The sequence below is a fragment of the Oncorhynchus tshawytscha genome, linkage group LG10 (assembly GCF_018296145.1).
Source record: "Oncorhynchus tshawytscha isolate Ot180627B linkage group LG10, Otsh_v2.0, whole genome shotgun sequence".
Lineage (NCBI taxonomy): Eukaryota > Metazoa > Chordata > Actinopteri > Salmoniformes > Salmonidae > Oncorhynchus > Oncorhynchus tshawytscha.
This window is the reverse complement of record NC_056438.1, coordinates 42,797,532-42,818,436: the sequence shown is the minus strand read 5'-3', so window position 1 is coordinate 42,818,436 and position 20,905 is coordinate 42,797,532. Positions and strand designations below refer to the sequence as shown.

General features: G+C 45.0%; 1 protein-coding gene across 1 annotated transcript in view; it reads right to left on the bottom strand.

The window, feature by feature from the left end:
* LOC112259574 (low-density lipoprotein receptor-related protein 8-like) overlaps nt 1-20,905 on the bottom strand; it is a 174,201-nt gene that overhangs the window by 46,726 nt on the left and 106,570 nt on the right. Inside the window, 1 exon segment of the mRNA XM_042328564.1 lies at nt 19,872-20,000. Within this exon segment, the coding sequence (XP_042184498.1) occupies nt 19,872-20,000 (129 nt within the window).

Sequence of the window (20,905 nt, the reverse complement as noted above, 5' to 3'; positions counted from 1 at the left end):
TCAAAAGTAGTGCAGTACATAATAGGGTGTCACTTGGGACACACCTCTTTATCTCAGAAAACTCACTGAGAGCGGAGCTTTGATATTCATATAGGCTACAGGGAGTTTCTCCCTGCTGCTGCTGTCGCCCTGGGTTTATTCTTAAAGGGGGTTTAGGTCTGGGCTATGTTCATTAGGGCCCATCTTAGGGCCCAATATTTGATTTGAAAATTAGCCTTTTTTTTAATTGAACAAGGTCAGAAAATACCTCGCTGTTTCACTTCGGTTTGGATAATTGTTTCCGTTTCATCCCTAATGAACACGACTCTGGGCTGCTGTCTTAAGCATTCTGTTCTGTGTGACAAATGATAGGGGGAGAAAGAATACAGCATGCAAATAAAATGTCATTTTGTTACGTTACAGCCCTCAAATGGAGACATTTAATTTAGGATTTTAGTGACTCATTTCCACCCGCAGAGTTTAAACAGTGTGTAAGTGTGTTTGTGTGTATGTGCGTGTGCCCGCCCACTGGTACATCCGTACGTATGTTGACTCAATGTTGTTTCCACATTATTTCAATGGTGCACTGTATCAATGTCGATAACATTGAACATTTTTTAAATCTTGCCTTTAACCAAGCGTTGAGTTAATCCCACATCGATTTAATGTTCATTCACAACTGTATCTCAACCATTAACACTAGAACTGCTAAAAGCAGTCAGTTTCACTGCTCATCAACGTTATTTTTTTATTACTCTGCCATTTTAAAGAACTGCCCCCTTCCGTCCTTGGCTTTTCCTAAATAAGTCTTTATAACACAATGCCGTTGTTAGAATCGTAATATCACAAACAGAACTGGAGTTATAGCCAGTTTTAGGAGGTCATGTCATTATTTAAATGGTTTTCCAATGTTGCCCACTCCTCCTCCCGACAGTAGGGCCTGGCTCCTCCTGACTAGGGCCTGCTCCTCCTCCCGACAGTAGGGCCTGCTCTGCTCCTCCTCCCGACAGTAGGGCCTGCTCTGCTCCTCCTCCCGACAGTAGGGCCTGCTCTGCTCCTCCTCCCGACAGTAGGGCCTGCTCTGCTCCTCCTCCCGACAGTAGGGCCTGCTCTGCTCCTCCTCCCGACAGTAGGGCCTGCTCTGCTCCTCCTCCCGACAGTAGGGCCTGCTCTGCTCCTCTTCCCGACAGTAGGGCCTGCTCTGCTCCTCTTCTAGGGCCTGCTCCTCCTCCTCCCGACAGTAGGGCCTGCTCTGCTCCTCCTCCCGACAGTAGGGCCTGCTCTGCTCCTCCTCCCGACAGTAGGGCCTGCTCTGCTCCTCCTCCCGACAGTAGGGCCTGCTCTGCTCCTCCTCCCGACAGTAGGGCCTGCTCTGCTCCTCCTCCCGACAGTAGGGCCTGCTCTGCTCCTCCTCCCGACAGTAGGGCCTGCTCTGCTGTACCCTATATCAGTCCACCAATCCAAGTAGTCTACTCTGGCCTACTTGGATGGCATGGCTGTACTCTGTGAAAGGAGGCTCCTGTCGCTCCCGTTGCTGTGTACTTGGCTGCTATCAACGCACACATGTTGTTCAAACAGTGCATCGAGAACACCGTGCCCAGTCTGGCATATGGGCTATTTAAGAGACATATGAGGGCCAAGGCAGCAGCAAAGATTCCACGCGAGCCTTTGCGCGAGCCAAATTGCACACAGCTCCCAAGGACGAGACAGTGCCAGGTGGCCAGATGCACAAAGAACAGAACCCAAGACATCTGTGTAACCTGCAAGCGACATGTTTGTGGGAAGTGTGTCAAGCAAGTCAGAGTGGTGAAGATTTCTGTCAGCTGTTAGGGCAAGGGATAACCGCTAAATGAAATGCCACTGATGCCATTGCGTGAATACGCAGACCATGTAAGCACGAGCTGACAACAATTGACTATTTTTGACTGCTGTCATATTGACACTTACAGTTGAAGTTGGAAGTTTCCATACACCTTAGCCAAATACATTTAAGCTCAGTTTTTCACCATTCCTGACATTTAATCCAAGTAAAATGTCCCTGTCTTAGGTCAGTTAGGATCACCACTTTATTTTAAGAATGTGAAATGTCAGAATAATAGTAGAGGGAATGATTTATTTCAGCTTTGATTTCTTTCATCACATTCCCAGTGGGTCAGAAGTTTACATACACTCAATTAGTATTTGGTAGCATTTCCTTTAAATTGTTTAACTTGGATCAAATGTTTCGGGTAGCCTTCCACAATCTTCCCACAATAAGTTGGGTGAATTTTGGCCCATTCCTCCTGACAGCTGGTGTAACTAGGTCAGGTTTGTAGGCTTCCTTGCTCGCACACACTTTTATAGTTCTGCCCACAAATTTTCTATGGGATTGAGGTCAGGGCTTTGTGATGGCTACGCCATTTTTTCACAACTTTGGAAGTATGCTTGGGGTCACTGTCCATTTGGAAGACCAATTTGCGACCAAGCTTTAACTTCCTGACTGACGTCTTGAGATGTTGCTTCAATATATCCACATAATTGTCCTCCTTATGATGCCATCTATTTTGTGAAGTGCACAAGTCCCTCCTGCAGCAAAGCAACCGCACAACATGATGCTGCTTCACGATTGGGATGGTGTTCTTCGGCTTGCAAGCAATCCCCTTTTTCCTCCAAACATAATAATGGTCATTATGACCAAACAGTTCTATTTTTGTTTCATCAGACCAGAGGATATTTCTCCAAAAAGTACGATCTTTGTCCCAATGTGCAGTTGCAAACCGTAGTCTGGCTTTTTTATGGCGGTTTTGGAGCAGTGGCTTCTTCCCTGCTGAGCGGCCTTTCAGGTTATGTCGATTTAGGACATGTTTTACTGTGGATATAGATACTTGTTTCCTCCAGCATCTTCACAAGGTCCTTTGCTGTTGTTCTGGGATTGATTTGCACTTTTCGCAGCAAAGCACGTTCATCTCTAGGAGATAAAACGTGTCTCCTTCCTGAGTGGTATGACGGCTGCGTGGTCCCATGGTGTTTATACTTGTGTACTATTGTTTGTACAGATGAACGTGGTACCTTCAGGCATTTGGAAATTGCTCCCAAGGATGAACCAGACTTGTGGAGGTCTACAATGTTTTTTCTGAGGTCTTGGCTGATTTCTTTTGATTTTCCCATGATGTCAAGCAAAGAGGCACTGAGTTTGAAGGTAGGCCTTGAAATACATCCACAGGTACATCTCCAATTGACTCAAATTATGTCAATTAGCCATTCAGAAGCTTCTAAAGCCATGACATAATTTTCTGGAATTTTCCAAGCTATTTAAAGGCACAGTCAATGTAGTGTATGTAAACTTCTGACCCACTGGAATTGTGATACAGTGAATTATAAGTGAAATAATCTGTCTGTAAACAATTGTTGGAAAAATGACTTGTGTCATGCACAAAGTAGATGTCCTAACCGACATGCCAAAACTAAAGTTTGTTAGCAAGACATCTGTGGAGTGGTTGAAAAATGAGTTTTAATGGCTCCAACCGATGTGTATGTAAACTTCTGACTTCAACTGTATATTCATTATAATGCCCTTATTGCTATTGTGCTGATTTTCACGATTTATCTAGCACACTTGGCGCTTATAGTGATGTTTAGGCTACTGATGTTTTCATCTTTTTACTTTGCGTTTTGCTGACCATGCGTCTTTGTGGTTGGGGTATTTTGTAAAAAATTGTTTTACAAAAAATAAGCTGTTTATGTGTTCCAACACATATTCTTTCAGTTTCATAGTTGTAACAAAAGGCAATCCACTAATATAATGTATTGAACAGTTTTTAGGTTGTGTTTTTACATATAGCCCACAGTAACAAACTAATGAAAATGCTATTTTCTTATTTGAAATAAAATAATAATTATATTCTAATATTACCTAACAGCTTCATGAACACAACCAAATGATTATTTTAGCAATAGCATACATGAGGTTTGCAGACCACAGTGGTAGGCAGTGGTAGACTGATCACTGACAACGACGAGACAGCCTATAGGGAGGAGGTCAGAGACCTGGCCAGGTGGTGCCAGAATAACAACCTATCCCTCAACGTAACCAAGACTAAGGAGATGATTGTAGACTACAGGAAAAGGAGGCCCGAGCACCCCCCCATTCTCACTGACGGGCTGTAGTGGAGCAGGTTGAGAGCTTCAAGTTCCTTAGTGTCCACATCACCAACAAACTAGAATGGTCCAAACACACCAAGACAGTCGTGAAGAGGTCACGACAAAGCCTATTCCCCCTCAGGAGACTAAAATGATTTGGCGTGGGTCCTGAGATCCTCAAAAGGTTCTACAGCTGCAACATCGAGAGCATCTTGACTGGTTGCATCACTACCTGGTATGGCAACTGCTCGGCCTCTGACCGCAAGGCACTACAGAGGGTAGTGCGTAAGACCCAGTACATCACTGGGGCCAAGCTTCCTGCCATCCAGGACCTCTACACCAGGAGGTTTCAGAGGAAGGCACTAAAAATTGTCAAAGACCCCAGCCACCCCAGTCATAGACTGTTCTCTCTACTACCAAATGGCAAGCGGTACCAGAGTGCCAAGACTATGACAAAAAGGCTTCTCAACAGTTTTTACCCCCAAGCAATAAGACTCCTGAACAGGTAACCAAATGGCTACCCGGACTATTTGCATTGTGTGCCCCCCCCACCTCTCTTTTACGCTGCTGCTACTCTCTGTTTATCATATATGCATAGTCACTTTAACTATACATTCATGTACATACTACCTCAATTGGCCCGACCAACCAATGCTCCCGCACATTGGCTAACCGGGCTATCTGCATTGTGTCCCGCCACCCACCACCCGCCAAGCACTCTTTTACATTACTGCTACTCTCTGTTCATCATAAATGCATAGTCACTTTAACCATATCTACATGTACATACTACCTCAATCAGCCGGTGTCAGCCGGTGTCAGCCGGTGTCTGACTAACCGGTGTCTGTATGTAGCCTCGCTACTTTTATAGCCTCGCTACTGTTATTTTTCACTGGTCTTTTTACTGTTGTTTTTATTTCTTTACCTACCTATTGTTCCCCTAATACCTTTTTTGCACTACTGGTTAGTAAGCATTTCACTGTAAGGTTGTATTCAGCGCACGTGACAAATAAACGTTGATTTGATTTGATGAACTGTATTAATTACACTATTAGAATATTGCAGTCAGAATGACTGCTGGTTAGCTTGAAGAGGGGTCCCACGAGGCCCAGCGGTTCTAGTGTTAGAGAACATTGAAATAACATCTGTTCCCATTGAGTTAAGTCTGGTTAAGGGCCTACTTTATCATGACAATCTTAGTGATACTGGCAAGAGCAGTGTGCGGGTTTTTCATTCCTCAAAGATTTCATTGGGTTATTCCCACGCACCTGCAACAAGCCAATTCAGATGTGCGAGTGCTGTTATTTTCTCACGCATTTATTGACTGAAAATTCATTACAGTACATGACTAGGCTTACCAGACCATACCAGTAGCTAAAGAAGAGGGAATCAAAGAGACTTATTTTTTCATTCTAATAACCGCTTATTATCAAGCTGACTGCTGTAAATTAACCTCCTCTGGCGGAATGTGGGAACAGAACACCATGATCATCCTGTTTATTACACCCATATGTGCAAATCACCATGTGTGTTCCATTACACACACACATACACACCCGCGCACATACACACACAAACACTGCTTAATGAATTAATATAGCTAAGGCCACAGATGAGGATTATCACACACTAAACTACACCCGCTGCACCACTGATAGAAACAGAAAATCAAATCATATTTTGGGATTCGGCTGAGCTGCAGGCTTCATCTAATCTTCATCGATATTAAACCACAGCGTTCCATTTGAATTTGCCGTGTCTTATCAGTACAAATACACACATGCACGTGCGTGCGCACACACACTGAATCAGTACACACAGACACATCATGCGCAACCTAGACCCACTTATCAACTAATTTGCAGTTAAATTATTAAGGAGACTCGATAAACATGCATATTACACATGGGGAGGCCCATTAGTGAAATACATTAGCATTTCCTGCTACATTTCCTGCCTGTGGTAAAAACATTTAACTTCTGACAGACTTCCCTTGGCTTTTGCCTATGGGCTCAGAGTAACTTTAATTCCTGTACATGTTCTTGACTTTGAAGGATCATGATCCAATCGGAATGTGACATCATCCCCAGCCAGCCAAACGTGAAGGGCGTGGCTGTGGTGTGACCCGGTTCTCTATCTCTGATTGGACGAGGAGCCGCAGTGATGGGGGGAGGTAGACGGCTGCCTCCATCCATCCACCTTACCCCTACTCACATCAATCCATGTCATGAGGTTAAGCGACGTTTGACTCTAACAGATGGCATTCATAGATACTAGAACCCTAAGCACAATTGTCACACTATTACTCATAGAAATACTAACTCCCCAAGGACCATAGAGCAAAGTGCTACCCATCGAGTCCTCCATAGGCCTTCTCTACAGGAAGGTCAAGTTACATCCTGAATGGCAGCCTAGTTTCTTGGTAGTGCACGGGGCTCTGGTCAAAAGTAGTACACTCTATAGGGAATAGGATGCCATTTGGGACACAGCCCACATCTCAGGCGGTTTAGAGATGCCAGCCCTTCACCGGAGAACGACTCAGCAGATGACCTTTCGACTAATGCCACAGACACATTTACACAGCAAAACGGTGTGATAATGGAGAGGGAGAAGTGGACGCTGGGGAGAGGAGGATGACAATGAAGGGGGAGATTGAGGAGAGAGAAAAAGAGAGATAATAGACGAGATGGGAGAGAGATAATACAAGTGGGGGAGAGAGAGAGAGATAGAGAAAGGATATAGAATACAGTAGAGGAAGAGAGGAAAGAGTGGAGGGATTTTTTTTCCACAGTGATGTCAGTATTATTATGACCACACGTACAACTTGCTACCAGGAGTATGATGGATGGAGTGAGAGATAGAGGAGAGAGATAGAGGAGAGAGATAGAGGAGAGAGATAGAGAGGGGTTTTTTCAGCCTCGTGATTTGTTGGGAGAATTTTCTGGAGAGAAACCTGGAACAATTTATTTTCAATTTTTGAAGTTACCAAGAGAGTCTGTCATTAATCCCAGACCCAAGTCACTGCTGTTGTCAGGGATTGGGAGACTATTTGACTGTGTACTGTAGGGTTGCAACAAATAAATCCCCGGGTTTTACAGAAATCCTGGTTGATAAATTCCTGGTTCAAGACGGAATAAGCAGGAATTGGAATTAATAGGGAATATTAAGTTACTAGAACTCTCCAATTTATGTAACACGAAGTCAGATAAATTGGCTAAACTAACTCCTAGATATGATCTGGGACAATGCTAGACGCAAACAGGATTGTTGAGATAAAAAAGCATACTACAATGGTTCCTCCTTTAAAAGTTATGAGCTTATGCCATGGGACTTAGAAGTAATTTGTGGTTTAGTACGGTACCCTGCGTCACCGCTTCATTGCTCCAGACCAGTGCAAGGGGGAGTTAGAGCCTTGATTATGCTTTTGGGTCCCAAGGCGCTACTGTGTCTCTAACTGACAATGAATGGGCGACATAAACCTAAATAGAAACTGATAATTGTGCACGACTTCAGTATTACTTACGAAAGCTGTGTTGGCTGTCCATTCAGCCACAAGGGCATTAGTGAGGTCGGGCACTGATGTTGGGTGAATAGGCCTGGCTCGCAGTCGGCCTTCCAATTCATCGCAAAGGTGTTTGATGGGTTTGAGGTCAGGGCTCTGTGCAGGCCAGTCAAGTTCTTCAGCACAGATCTCAACAAACTATTTCTGTATGGACCTCGCTTTGTGCACGGGGGCATTGTCATACTGAAACAGGGCCTTCCTCAAACTGTTGCCACAAAGTTGGTAACACAGAATCGTTGAGATTGTCATTGTATGCTTTAGCGTTAAGATTTCCCTTCACTGGAATTATGGGGCCTAGGCCAAACCATAAAAACAGCCCCAGACCATTATTCCTCCTCCACCAAACATTACAGTTGGCAATAAACATTGGGGCAGGTAGCCCAGATTAGTTCGTCAAACCCAGATTAGTCCGTTAGACTGCCAGATGGTGAAGCGTGATTCATCACTCCAGAGCGCATTTCCACTGCTCCAGAGTTCAATGGTGGCGAGCTTTACACCCCCACTCCTGTTACATCTGTTCCCGCTCTCCCTCTCTGGCTCTTGAGGTTGCCAGGCTGCTTATCATTACACATCAGCGCTTCATTGGACTCACCTGGACTCCATCACGTTACGTTAATGCTCCATCACATCACGTTAATGGTGACTCTTTCCCGAATCAGCATTAATATCGTTAAGTGTGCCTTGTCCAGACTCTGTTCATGTTTTGTTTCCTGTCTGTTTTCTCATTAAATTCACTCCCTGTACTTGCTTCTCATCTCCTAGTATCTGTCCTTACAACTCCAGCCGACGCTTGGCATAGCGCATGGTGATCTTAGGCTTGTGTGCAGCTCCTCGGCCATGGAAACCCATTTCCTGAATCTCCCGAAGAACAGTTATTGTGCTGACGTTGCTTCCAGAGACAGTTTGGAACTCGTTAGTGAGAGTTGCAACTGAGGACAGATGGTTTTTATGCACTACGCACATCAGCACTCGGTGGTCTCGTTCTATGAGATTGTGTGGCCTACCACCTTGTGGCTGAGCCGTTGTTGCTCCTAGATGTTTCCACTTCACAATAACAGCACTTACAGTTGACCGGAGCAGCTCTAGCAGGACAGAAATTTGACAAAGGCGACTTGTTAGAAAGGTGGCATCCTATGATGGTGCCACATTGAAAGTCATTGAGCTCTTCAGTAAGGCCATTCTACTGCCAATGTTTGTCTATGGAGATTGCATGGCTGTGCACTTGATTTTATACACCTTTCAGGAACAGGTGTGGCTGAAATAGCCGAATCCACAATTTTTTTATACCCTCAAAGACAAGGTGATTTTCTGTTCAGTCGCCTTTAGGATTGGGATGACAAACAGTATGATTAAATCTAAAATCATGATATTTGACATTGGTGATATTTCGTGAAGTGCAAGATAATATATCAAGATGTGCAAAACTATGTAGAATATTGGCCTGTTAATTGGCTCACTGTCACACTGACCATAGTTTGCGTTGTTTGTTTCTATGTTTTGTTTGGTCAGGGTGTGATATGAGTGGGCATTCTATGTTGTTTGCCTAGTTTGTCTGTTTCGATGCGTTTGGCCTGATATGGTTCTCAATCAGAGGCAGGTGTTAGTCGTTGTCTCTGATTGGGAACCATATTTAGGTAGCCTGTTTTGAATTGTGGGGTGTGGGTGATTGTTCTTGTTTTTAGTGTTCCTGGTTTTGTGTTCACGTTATGGGACTGTTTCGTCTTCGTTCATTTTGTCGGTTTATTGTTTTTGTTCGTTGTTAAAGTATTCTATTAAAATGGATAATCATCACGCTGCATTTTGGTCCTCATCTCTTTCGCCCGACGAAGAACGTTACACTCACAGAATAAAACAAACAAAATGTAGTCAATTAGTTTAAACCCACAAAAATTACTGACATTTTGGTTAATTGCTCATCACCATGTCATACACACTCCCCTACTCTACTACCCAGAGATCCCATGCGACAGCCGTGTTCCTTGCTTGTGAGAGGACCTCAGAGCCTGTGTGTGTGAGTACAGAGCAGCACATTTACCTTACTACAGCTGACTGGACAAAGGAGTTCAACTTTCTCTTTAGGGGACTGCTGCCTGCTTAATGTTATGTAATGTGAGTGAGGGAGAGAGAAAGAAAGAGACGGACGGAGGGCTGGATTCGACTTAATGCATTATTTAACATGTGGATGACTCAATTAGTGAAACTCCTTGATGCAATTTACTTTTTTAAGCTGACTGGATGAAGTGCAGAGAGCTTTGCTAGGATTGGGATGGCTTCCAAGAGGGAGCACAACTGTCTCTAGGGTCTCAAGGCCCCAGACTCTGGCATGGAGGGCAAGGTTGTTGGAATGTGTATGTTTGTGTGCGTGTGCATACTATTGTAGTTCTCTCTAAGCAGGATTAAACCATAGCCGGTCCACGTACTCTTGTCAATTATTGACATGTATTTTGGGGCCATTGTCGGTAAAGCGTGAAAATCAAGCAAAACAAAACAAGCTTATAATTATACTATTACAAATATCTATACTTACTAACCCCGTGTCACCCAGAAAAAACTCCTAGAGTGTGTTTGTGTGTATGCTGCTTGTGTCTAGTGTCTATGTGTGTGTGTGTTTAACACCCACACATGTTCATGTAAAAGACAGACTTATAAGATAGACATTACTTGCATTTTGAATCTATCACAGTTTAGTCCTGTACCTTTCCGAAACAGAACAATCTTCTTGACCCTAACCAGTCACGCTTCAAGATGGATCCCTCAACTGAGACCGCTCTCCTCTGTGCCACGGAGGATCTCCACACGGCCAAAGCTGACTCTCCTCTGTCCTCCTAGATCTATCCGCTGCCTTCGACACCTTGAACCATCAGATCCTTCTCTTCACCCTCTCAGGGGTGGCGTCTCAGGCTCTGCACACTCTTGGATTGCATCCTACCTGGCAGGCCGCTCTGACCAGGTGACGTGGAAAGGATCTATGTCTACACCACATGCTCACACTACTGGTGTTCCCCAGGGCTCGGTTCTAGGCCCCCGGCTCCGTCATGTCCTCATGGTCTCTTCTATCATTGATATACGGATGACACTCAACTACCTTTCTCCTTCCCCCCTTCTGACACCCAGGTGGTGACACGCATCTCTGCGTGCCTGGCCAACATCACAGCTTGGATGTCGGCCCACCACCTCAAACTAAACAAGACAGAGCTGCTCTTCCGGAGAAGGCCCGCCCGCTCCAAGACCTCTCCATCACAGTTGAGAACTCCACAATGTCTCCCTCCCAGAATGCAAAGAACCTTGGCTTGACCCTGGACAACTGTCGTTCTCTGCAAACATCAAAGCAGAGAATCGCTCCTGCAGGTTCACGCTCTACAACATCCGTAGAGTACGACCCTACTTCACACAGGAAGCGGTGCAGGTCCTAATCCAGGCACTTTTAATCTCCCGTCTGGCCTACTGCAACTCCCTGTTGGCTGGGTTCTCCGCTTGTGCCATCAAACCCTTGCAATTTACGTTGCAGCCCGCCTGGTGTTCTCCCATTTCACCACACTCCTCCGCACACTCCACTGGCTTCCAGTTGAAGCTCGCATCTACTATAAGACCATGGTGCTTGCCTACAGAGCAGCAAGGGGAACTGCCCCTCCCTACCTTCAGGCTATGCTCAAACCCTACACCCTACACCCCAACCCGAACACTCCGTTCTGCCACCTCTGGTCCCACCCCTACCGAGGGTCAAGTGCTCGCTCAGCCCAGTCAAAGCTCTTCCCTGTCCTGGCACCCCAATGGTGGAACAAGCTTCCCTCTGAAGGTAGGAAAACAGAGTCCCTGCCCATCTTCCAAAAACAACTGAAAACCTACATCTTCAAAGAGTATATGACTGATCCCAGATCTGTTTGTGCTGTCAAGTTACAATGACCTTAGAAGTACAGCACAAACAAATCTGGGAACAGACACAACCAAAAGTATGTGGACAAGTGCTCGTCGAACATCTCATTCCAAAATCATGGGCATTAATATGGAGTGGTCCCCCCTTTGCAGCTCGAACAGCTTCCACTCTTCTGAAAGGCTTTCCACTAGAAGTTGGAACATTGCTGCAGGGACTTGCTTACATTTAGTCACAAGAGCATTAGTGAGGTCGGGCACTGATGTTGGGTGATTAGGCCTGGTTCGCAGTTGGCCTTCCAATTCATCCCAAAGCTGTTTGATGGGCTTGAGGTCAGGGCTCTGTGCAGGCCAACTCAGCCCAGTCAAATCTCTTCCCTGTCCTGGCACCCCAATGGTGGAACAAGCTTCCCTCTGAAGGTAGGAAAATAGAGTCCCTGCCCATCTTCCAAAAACAACTCAAAACCTACATCTTCAAAGAGTATCTTAAATAAAACATCGAAATCTTATTCCCAAACCCCATTAAAAAAATAAGAATAAAAAAATTGCACTCGTCTTTTCCTTCTAGCACCGACTTCGCTGAAAACTTCTGTATTGAGGAAAAATGAATTTACTACAACATGTGGTTATCTCACCTAGCTGTCTTAAGATGAATGCACGCTTTGGATAAAAGCGTCTGCTAAATCACTTGAATGTAATGTAAAATGTATCTAGATGCTAACTGGCTGGCTGCGAGGAAGGGCATGTATTATTATGTGCCAGTCATTGTCAATGCACCTTAACGCACCTTCTCCTGGTGAATACCAAACACAGAGACAGTGTGTTACAACTCCTTTGAAGTCAGTTCTCCTGCCGCCTCTCTGAATGGCGAGTCAATCAAATCAAATCTTATTTGTCACATACACATGGTTAGCAGATGTTAATGCGAGCGTAGCGAAATGCTTGTGCTTCTAGTTCCGACAATGCAGTAATAACCAACGAGTAATATAACCTAACAATTCCACACCTACTACCTTATACACACAAGTGTAAAGGGATAAAGAATATGTACATAAAGATATATGAATGAGTGATGGTACAGAACAGCATAGGCAAGATGTAGTAGATGGTATCGAGTACAGTATATACATATACATATGAGATGGGTAATGTAGGGTATGTAAACATTATATTAAGTAGCATTGTTTAAAGTGGCTAGTGATACAGTTTTTTACATCAATTTCTATTATTAAAGTGGATGGAGTTGAGTCAATATGTTGGCAGCAGCCACTCAATGTTAGTGGTGGCTGTTTAAAAGTCTGATGGCCTTGATATAGAAGCTGTTTTTCAGTCTCTCGGTCCCTGCTTTGATGCACCTGTACTGACCTCGCCTTCTGGATGATAGCGGGGTGAACAGGCAGTGGCTCGGGTGGTTGTTGTCCTTGATGATCTTTAGGGCCTTCCTGTGACATCGGGTGGTGTAGGTGTCCTGGAGGGCAGGTAGTTTGCCCCCGGTGATGCGTTGTGCAGACCTCACTACCCTCTGGAGAGCCTTACGGTTGTGGGCGGAGCAGTTGCCGTACCAGGCTGTGATATAGCCCGACAGGATGCTCTCGATTGTGCATCTGTAGAAGTTTGTGAGTGCTTTTGGTGACAAGCCGAATTTCTTCAGCCTCCTGAGGTTGTCTGTGTGGGTGGACCAATTCAGTTTGTCTGTGATGTGTATGCCGAGGAACATAAAACTTACTACCCTCTCCACTACTGTCCCTTCGATGTGGATAGGGGGGTGCTCCCTCTGCTGTTTCCTGAAGTCCACAATCATCTCCTTTGTTTTGTTGACGTTGAGTGTGAGGTTATTTTTCTGGCACCTCCTCCCTGTAGGCCGCCTCGTCGTTGTTGGTAATCAAGCCTACCACTGTGGTGCGTCCACAAACTTGATGATTGAGTTGGAGGCGTGCATGGCCACGCAGTCATGGGTGAACAGGGAGTACAGGAGAGGGCTCAGAACGCACCCTTGTGGGGCCCCAGTGTTGAGGATCAGCTGGGTGGAGATGTTGTTACCTACCCTCACCACCTGGGGGCGGCCCGTCACGAAGTCCAGTACCCAGTAGCACAGGGCGAGGTGGAGACCCAGGGTCTCGAGCTTGATGACGAGTTTGGAGGGTACTATGGTGTTAAATGCTGAGCTGTAGTCGATGAACAGCATTCTCACATAGGTATTCCTCTTGTCCAGATGGGTTAGGGCAGTGTGCAGTGTTGTTGCGATTGCGTCGTCTGTGGACCTATTGGGGCGGTAAGCAAATTGGAGTGGGTCTAGGGTGTCAGGTAGGGTGGTTGGTGATATGGTCCTTGACTAGTCTCTCAAAGCACTTCATGATGATGGAAGTGAGTGCTACGGGGCGGTAGTCGTTTAGCTCAGTTACCTTAGCTTTCTTGGGAACAGGAACAATGGTGGCCCTCTTGAAGCATGTGGGAACAGCTGACTGGGATAAGGATTGATTGAAAATGTCCGTAAACCCACCAGCCAGCTGGTCTGCGCATGCTCTGAGGACCCGGCTGGGGGTGCCGTCTGGGCCTGCAGCCTTGCGAGGGTTAACACGTTTAAACGTTTTAGTCACGTCAGGTGCAGTGAAGGAGAGTCAACAGGATTTGGTAGCGGGCCGTGTCAGTGGCACTGTATTGTCCTCAAAGCAAGCAAAAACGTTATTTAGTCTGTCTGGGAGCAAGACATCCTGGTCTGCGACGGGGCTGGTTGTCTTTTTGTAATCCGTGATTAACTGTAGACCCTGCCACATACCTCGTGTCTGAGCCGTTGAATTGCGACTACTTTGTCTCTATACTGAGGCTTAGCTTGTTTGATTGCCTTGCGGAGGGAATAGCTACACTGCTTGTATTCGGTCATGTTTCCGGTCACCTTGCCCTGGATAAAAGCAGTGGTTCGCGCTTTCAGTTTTGCGCGAATGCTGCCATCAATCCGTGGTTTCTGGTTTGGGAATGTTTTAATCATTGCTGTGGGTATAACATCGTCAATGCACTTTCTAATGAACTCGCTCACCGAATCAGCTTATTCGTCAATGTTGTTTGACGCATAGCGGAACATATCCCAGTCCACGTGATCGAAGCAGTCTTGAAAGCGTGGAATCAGATTGGTCGGACCAGCGTTGAACAGACCTGAGAATGGGAGATTCTTGTCTTAGTCTCTGTCTGTAGGCTGGAAGCAACAAAATGGAGTCGTGGTCAGCTTTTCCGAAAGGAGGGCGGGGGAGGGCCTCATATGCGTCGCGGAAGTTATAGAAACAATGATCCAGGGTTTTACCAGCCCTGGTTGCGCAATCGATATGCTGATAGAATTTAGGGAGTCTTGTTTTCAGATTAGCCTTGTTACAATGAATGCAGTCTCAGGATATGTGGTTTCCAGCTTACATAGAGTCAAATAAAGTTCGTTCAGGGCCATCGATGTGTCTGCTTGGGGGGGAATATATACGGCTGTGATTATAATCGAAGAGAATTCCCTTGGTAGATAATGCGGTCGACATTTGATTATGAGGAATTCTAAGTCAGGTGAACAGAAGGACTTGAGTATGTTGTTATGATCACACCACGTCTTGTTAATCATAAGATCTTTAATTCAATTCAATTAAAACTTTATTGTCAGTCAGACGGAGTTGCATTATCAGAGCTGCCGGTGGTAATTCCATCTGTTGGTGGAATATATCTCCAGGCACACACACACACACACACACGTTTGTTTTACTATCCTTGTGGGGACGAAACATTTGATCCCATTCAAAATCATATTTTCCATAACTCTAACCTTAACCCCAAACCCTTACCCCTAAACTTAAAAGAATGATCCTTGTTTTACTATCCTTGTGAGGAGTTCTGGTCCCCACAACAATAGCAAAACCAAAAACACATACACACTATTAAATATCTGAGGCCCTCGGACGTATTTAATTTGAGCTTCAAAACACGGTATGTCTCCGACCGATGCCGGCAGGCAATCAATTATCATCTACTACAGACCAGGTGCGTTATCACTGTGGTGGTGTGGTGTCATACTCTCCATGTCCTCGGGATTCCCTCAGGGTTTACAGGCTACACTACTGTAGTAGGCTATTTACAATCACTGATTTCCCTGACCATGTGGCCAGGTCATCATTGGAAGAACCTGGTCAGAAAAACTCAGGCCGCTACAGTATTATCGCAATGTAGAAACGGTAGAAATGATACCTATTATTAAATCGAAGATCTACTGTAGCATCAGATTACCCGACCAGTATAACTCCCAATCCTAATATTACAGCATCCATATTCTGAAGTCCTTCTGTACTCAGTCCTCAGACGAAACTTGACTGCCAAGACCGAGAGGGACTTTTGTCTGAAAACTGACAACTGACGGAGTTTTGACAATGAAGTGAGATCCGTCTGACAACTGAGGGAAATCCTAATATGGATGCCATACTACATACTCCACAAGCCCAGCAGTGTTTGAGCTCTAGGGGAGGCAGTGGCCACTGGCCTGAAGTCATCACGGAGAGGCTTAGTCTGGAGGGGTCAATGGAGAAATTAGAACGAGAAAGAGATTAGAGCAGGCTAGAAGGGCTCTCAATGGAGCCGGGCTGACTACAGCTGAAAACTTAAGAAGGTATTACAGCGAAAGTCAGTGGGATCTCATAATACTAGTGGGTGTGCCATTTTCAGTCAACCATTAGCTCCTTTAGCCAAAGGAGTGTTATGGGCAAAGTGGCATAGATGTATTTTACACAGATCTTGGTTCAAATACGGTTGAATTTGGCGTGAATGTACTTGCGTGGCGTAATGGGACCAGTAGAATAAAAGCAAAAACACAAACCATGCCCATCTAGCTAAATAAAAAAAACAAAGATTTCAAATAGTATTTGAAACCAGGTCTATTTTTAATGTTCTATGATGTACTGTAGTAAATGCATGCTCACAGACCATATCTGAGAGGAGTAAATAGTTACAATTTGATGAAATATAAATTGAGCGAACGCTGTGAAGTCGCACCGCAGGTAGCCTGGGGCGACAGGTAACCTCGTGGTTAGAGTGTGGGACTAGCAACCAAAAGGTTGGAAGATCAAATCCCCGAGCTGACAAAGTAAAAATCTCTAATTCTGCCCCTGACCAAGGCCTTCGTTGAAAATAAGAATTTGTTCCTAACTGGCTTTCCTAGTTAAAAATAAGAACACACAGACACACAAGAACCTTGGGGACTCAAATGATACCAGGGAAACATACAGCATTATTTTCTCCTTCTCTCTGCTCTTTCCCTCATCTGGGGAAAATAAGACAGGGTTTCTCCAAGTGTAGCTTTCTGCGCGCGTTCCACGGCGGCACACAATCTTCAAAGTCCAAACATTCAGCCTCCCGTGGTGCTTTCGCTTCAATCAATTTTTCCCGACATGCGGGAGAGAAGAGGGCACGAGAGAAAAGGAGAAGTCAATTCTTCACGCTGCTGTGTAAAGTAGGGCAGGAGTGTAGTCACGGCGGGGTGTGTGTATGAGTGTGTGGAGACGCACCAGGGTGGCACGTGATTAGGTAAAGAGGAGGGCAATGTCATCATCCATTGTTGATGGATTGGTGCTTGCACCATGCAAAGCTGGGTCAAGTTTAATGGGTGGCTCTTCCTACCGCTATGATTGCAATAAGTCACGGAAGATACCAACGCTCTTGCCGGCCGCCAAGGGCAAATTCTATACACACTGATTCTCATACTTGATATTGAATTTCAACCTTTGATTTGTGCATCAAAGTCTATTTATTTTCTCAGCAGAGCTGATTTATTCATTAGCCCCTGTTTCCATCGATAGGGGATGAGTCCCAAATGGGACTCTGTTCCCAACACAGAGCACTACTTTTGACAGGCCCTGACAAAAAGTAGTGCACTATGTAGGGAATACGGTGCCATTTGCGATGCCTGAGAAATCTCAAGTGCTGCACACTGAGCTGTCGTGTCCTCCATCGTCAGAAGATAAGCATACGGAGAAAAGAAACACCAAAAAGCCAGATATGGAGAAGATAGGGATCTCTAAGAAGAAAACACTTTAATGTCACACAGTAGTGGGCCTATATAAAATACATAGAATTGTAACATGGCGACAATTGTTTAAACCCAATTCTAAGACAAGGGTACTGCTGCAGAATGGCATACATGTTCAGTCAGTACTGACTTTAAAATGGCTTAAATTAATATTTTGGGGGAGTTATTTGTACAAATGAATTCAAAATGAAAAGCTGTTATGTCTAGAGTTAAGAAGTACTCAACCCCTTTGTTTTGGCAAGCCTAAAAAAGTCACATAATAAGTTGCATGGACTCACTCTGTGTGTAATAATAGTGTTTAACGTGATTTTTGAATGACTACCCCATGTCTGTACCCCACACATACAACTATCTGTAAGGTACTTCAGTCGAGTAGTGGATTTCAAACAGAGATTCAACCACAAAGACCAGGGAGTTTTCCAATGCCTCTCGAAGAAGGGCACTTTTTGCTAGCTGTACAACAAGCAGACATTGAATATCCCTTTTTGAGCACGGTGAAGTCATTAATTACACTTTGGATCAATAAACCCAGTCGCCACAAAGATACAGGGGTCCTTCCCAACTCAGTTGCCGGAGAAGAAGGAAACCGCTCAGGGATTCCAGCGTGAGGCCAATGGTGACTTTAAAACAGTTACAGTATTCAACTCTGGCTGTGATAGGAGAAAACTGAGGTTGGATCAACAACATTGTAGTTACTCAACAATACTAACCTAATTGACAGAGTGAAATGAAGGAAGCCTGTAAAGAATACAAATATTCCAAAACCTGCATCCTGTTTGCAAAAAGGCACTAAAGTAACACTGTAAAACATGTGGCAAAGCTATTCAGTTTTTGTCCTGAATACAAAGTGTTATGTTTGGGGCAAATCCAATACAACACATTACTGAGTACCACAGCATAGTGGTGGCTGCATCATGTTATGGATATGCTTGTAATCGTTAAGGACTGGCGAGTTTTCCAGGATAAAAAATAAACAGAATGGAGCTAAGCACAGGCCAAATCCTAGAAGAAAACCTGGTTCAGTCTGATTTCCACCAGACACTGGGAGATTAATTCACCTTTCAGCAGGACAATAACCTAAAGCTTAAGGCCAAATATACACTGGAGTTGCTTACCAAGAAAACAGTGAATGTTCCTGAGTGGCCGAGTTACAGTTTTGACTTAAATCTGCATGAAAATCTATGGCAAGACCTGAAAATGGTTGTATTTTACCATACACTTTGACAATACAGAATATTTTGTGTAGATCGTTGACAAATAATGACAATTAAATTCATTTAAATCCCACCTTGTAACACAACAAAATGTGGAAAATGTCAAAGAGTGTGAATACTTTCTGAAGGCACTGTATCTTTTCAATAACCAAAAAATGTCATTTTTACAGCTGTTTAATGCTGTTGATTCAGTGCTTGTTTTCTCACATAAACTGAAATGGAGCAAAAAGTTTAGAACCAGGAAATTAGTGATTTCCACAAAGTCAGAACAGCCAACCGAGAAGTCAATAGGCAAATGTCACAGCCAATCACAACACTGGTGGGTAAGTAATACTGTGAAACACTATCATTCCACTATTAGCGCCAGATATCCACCGTGTACAAAACATTAAGAAAACCTTCCTAACATTGAGTTTAACCCCGCTCCCTTTGCCCTCAGAACAGCCTCAATTTGCCAGGGCATGGACTCGAAAGGTGACGAAAGCATTCCACAGGGATGCTGGCTAAAGTTGACTCCAATGCTTCCCACAGTTGTGTCAAGTTGGCTGAATGTCTTTTGGGTGTTGGACCATTCTTGATACACACAGGAAACAATTGAGCATGAAAGACCCAGCAGCGTTGCAGTTCTTGACACATTCAAGCTGGTACGCCTGTCACCTACTACCTGGTTAGTCTATGTCATGGAAACACTCCCGGGTGGCGCAGCGGTCTGAGGCCCTGCATCTCAATGCAAAAGGCATGACTACAGTCCCTTGGTCGAATCCAGGCTGTATCACATCCGGCAGTGATTGGAAGTTCCGTAAGGGTGGTGCACAATTGGCTCAGTGTCGTCCGGGTTTGGCTGGGACGCGGTTTGACAGGTAATGCATCCTATTGATTCATTTTATGTCTCAAAAGACAACTGAGCAGAACACTTTATAAATGCTTTTTCCCCCTTCTATTTTCAACATAGTTTTCCATTAAAAAATCAGTCAGGCACTTTGGCAGTGGGCTGGACTGCTGCCTGTCCTTAGCGTGAGGACACCTGTCTCTGCCAATAAGTAGTTTCTATGGCCTTCGATTGACAGCTGTCCGTTACACTCACCGGCGGCACAGTCCTCCTCGTCTGACCCGTTCTCACAGTCCCGCTCGCCGTCGCATCGCCACGACACTGAGACACACTTGTTGGTAGAGCCGCCGCAGTCAAACTTCTCCGGAGGGCACGTCTGTTTGCCTGGAGGGGAGGGAGGAAGGGAGGGAAGGCAGAGGTGACTTGTTAGGCTGCGTTCCATTCCAACACCCTCCCCCTGCTGCCCTCACTCACTCCACTTTGCAGACCTGAGGCGACTGAGTAGGTGTAAGTAATTTGGCCACCGAGTTACTGCAACATTGCTCATCACCATAATACCAGATTTGTGTATCAGGAGAGCGAGCGAGCCCTTGTATCCCCTTGGGCCTATAAAACGCAATGGTGAAGCTATCAACATGATGCTTATATCTATCAAATCCTAGATCTAGGTTGTAGAGGCTAGGTGTCGATATGGAATTCTATCCAATCCACTCATAACTACAGGAATGTCTAGGGTGTATGTAAGGGGCGAGGGGTCTAAATAGAATTCAGCCCTAGTATCTTCATGGACCTACTGTCTATAAACAAAACAACATCCCCATGTCACTGACACACATCCAGAAGCACAACCACTCAGCCAACATATTTTGTTTTCTAGCCTCAACCCTAGAGACATGACAAGAACATTTAATACAGCAAATGTACAGTTGGCCGCAGTGTGAAAGAGAACCCTGGTCCCCCCAGCTCAGTCTTCTCCATCTCCCCCTCTTTCCAGCCCAATCTGTTGGTTGGTGTATTTGGCACGGGCGCCGTTTGATCCAGATTACTCAGCGTTTAGTATCAAGCCCTGCTGTCGTTAATTATACATCTCTGCTTACAGTACATTTAGCCGGCTGGATTTAAGCCGTTTTTCACAGTCGCCCCCGAATCGAATCAACGAAGAAAAAAAATCTGGTGGTAATTTGATTTGGTCTTGTTTTCGAGTGTGTTAGATGTTAATAGTGTCACAACCTTTTATTAGCTTGTCATAGTCGAGCGGAGGGATGGTTTAGCAGGGTCTCGGATTTTCA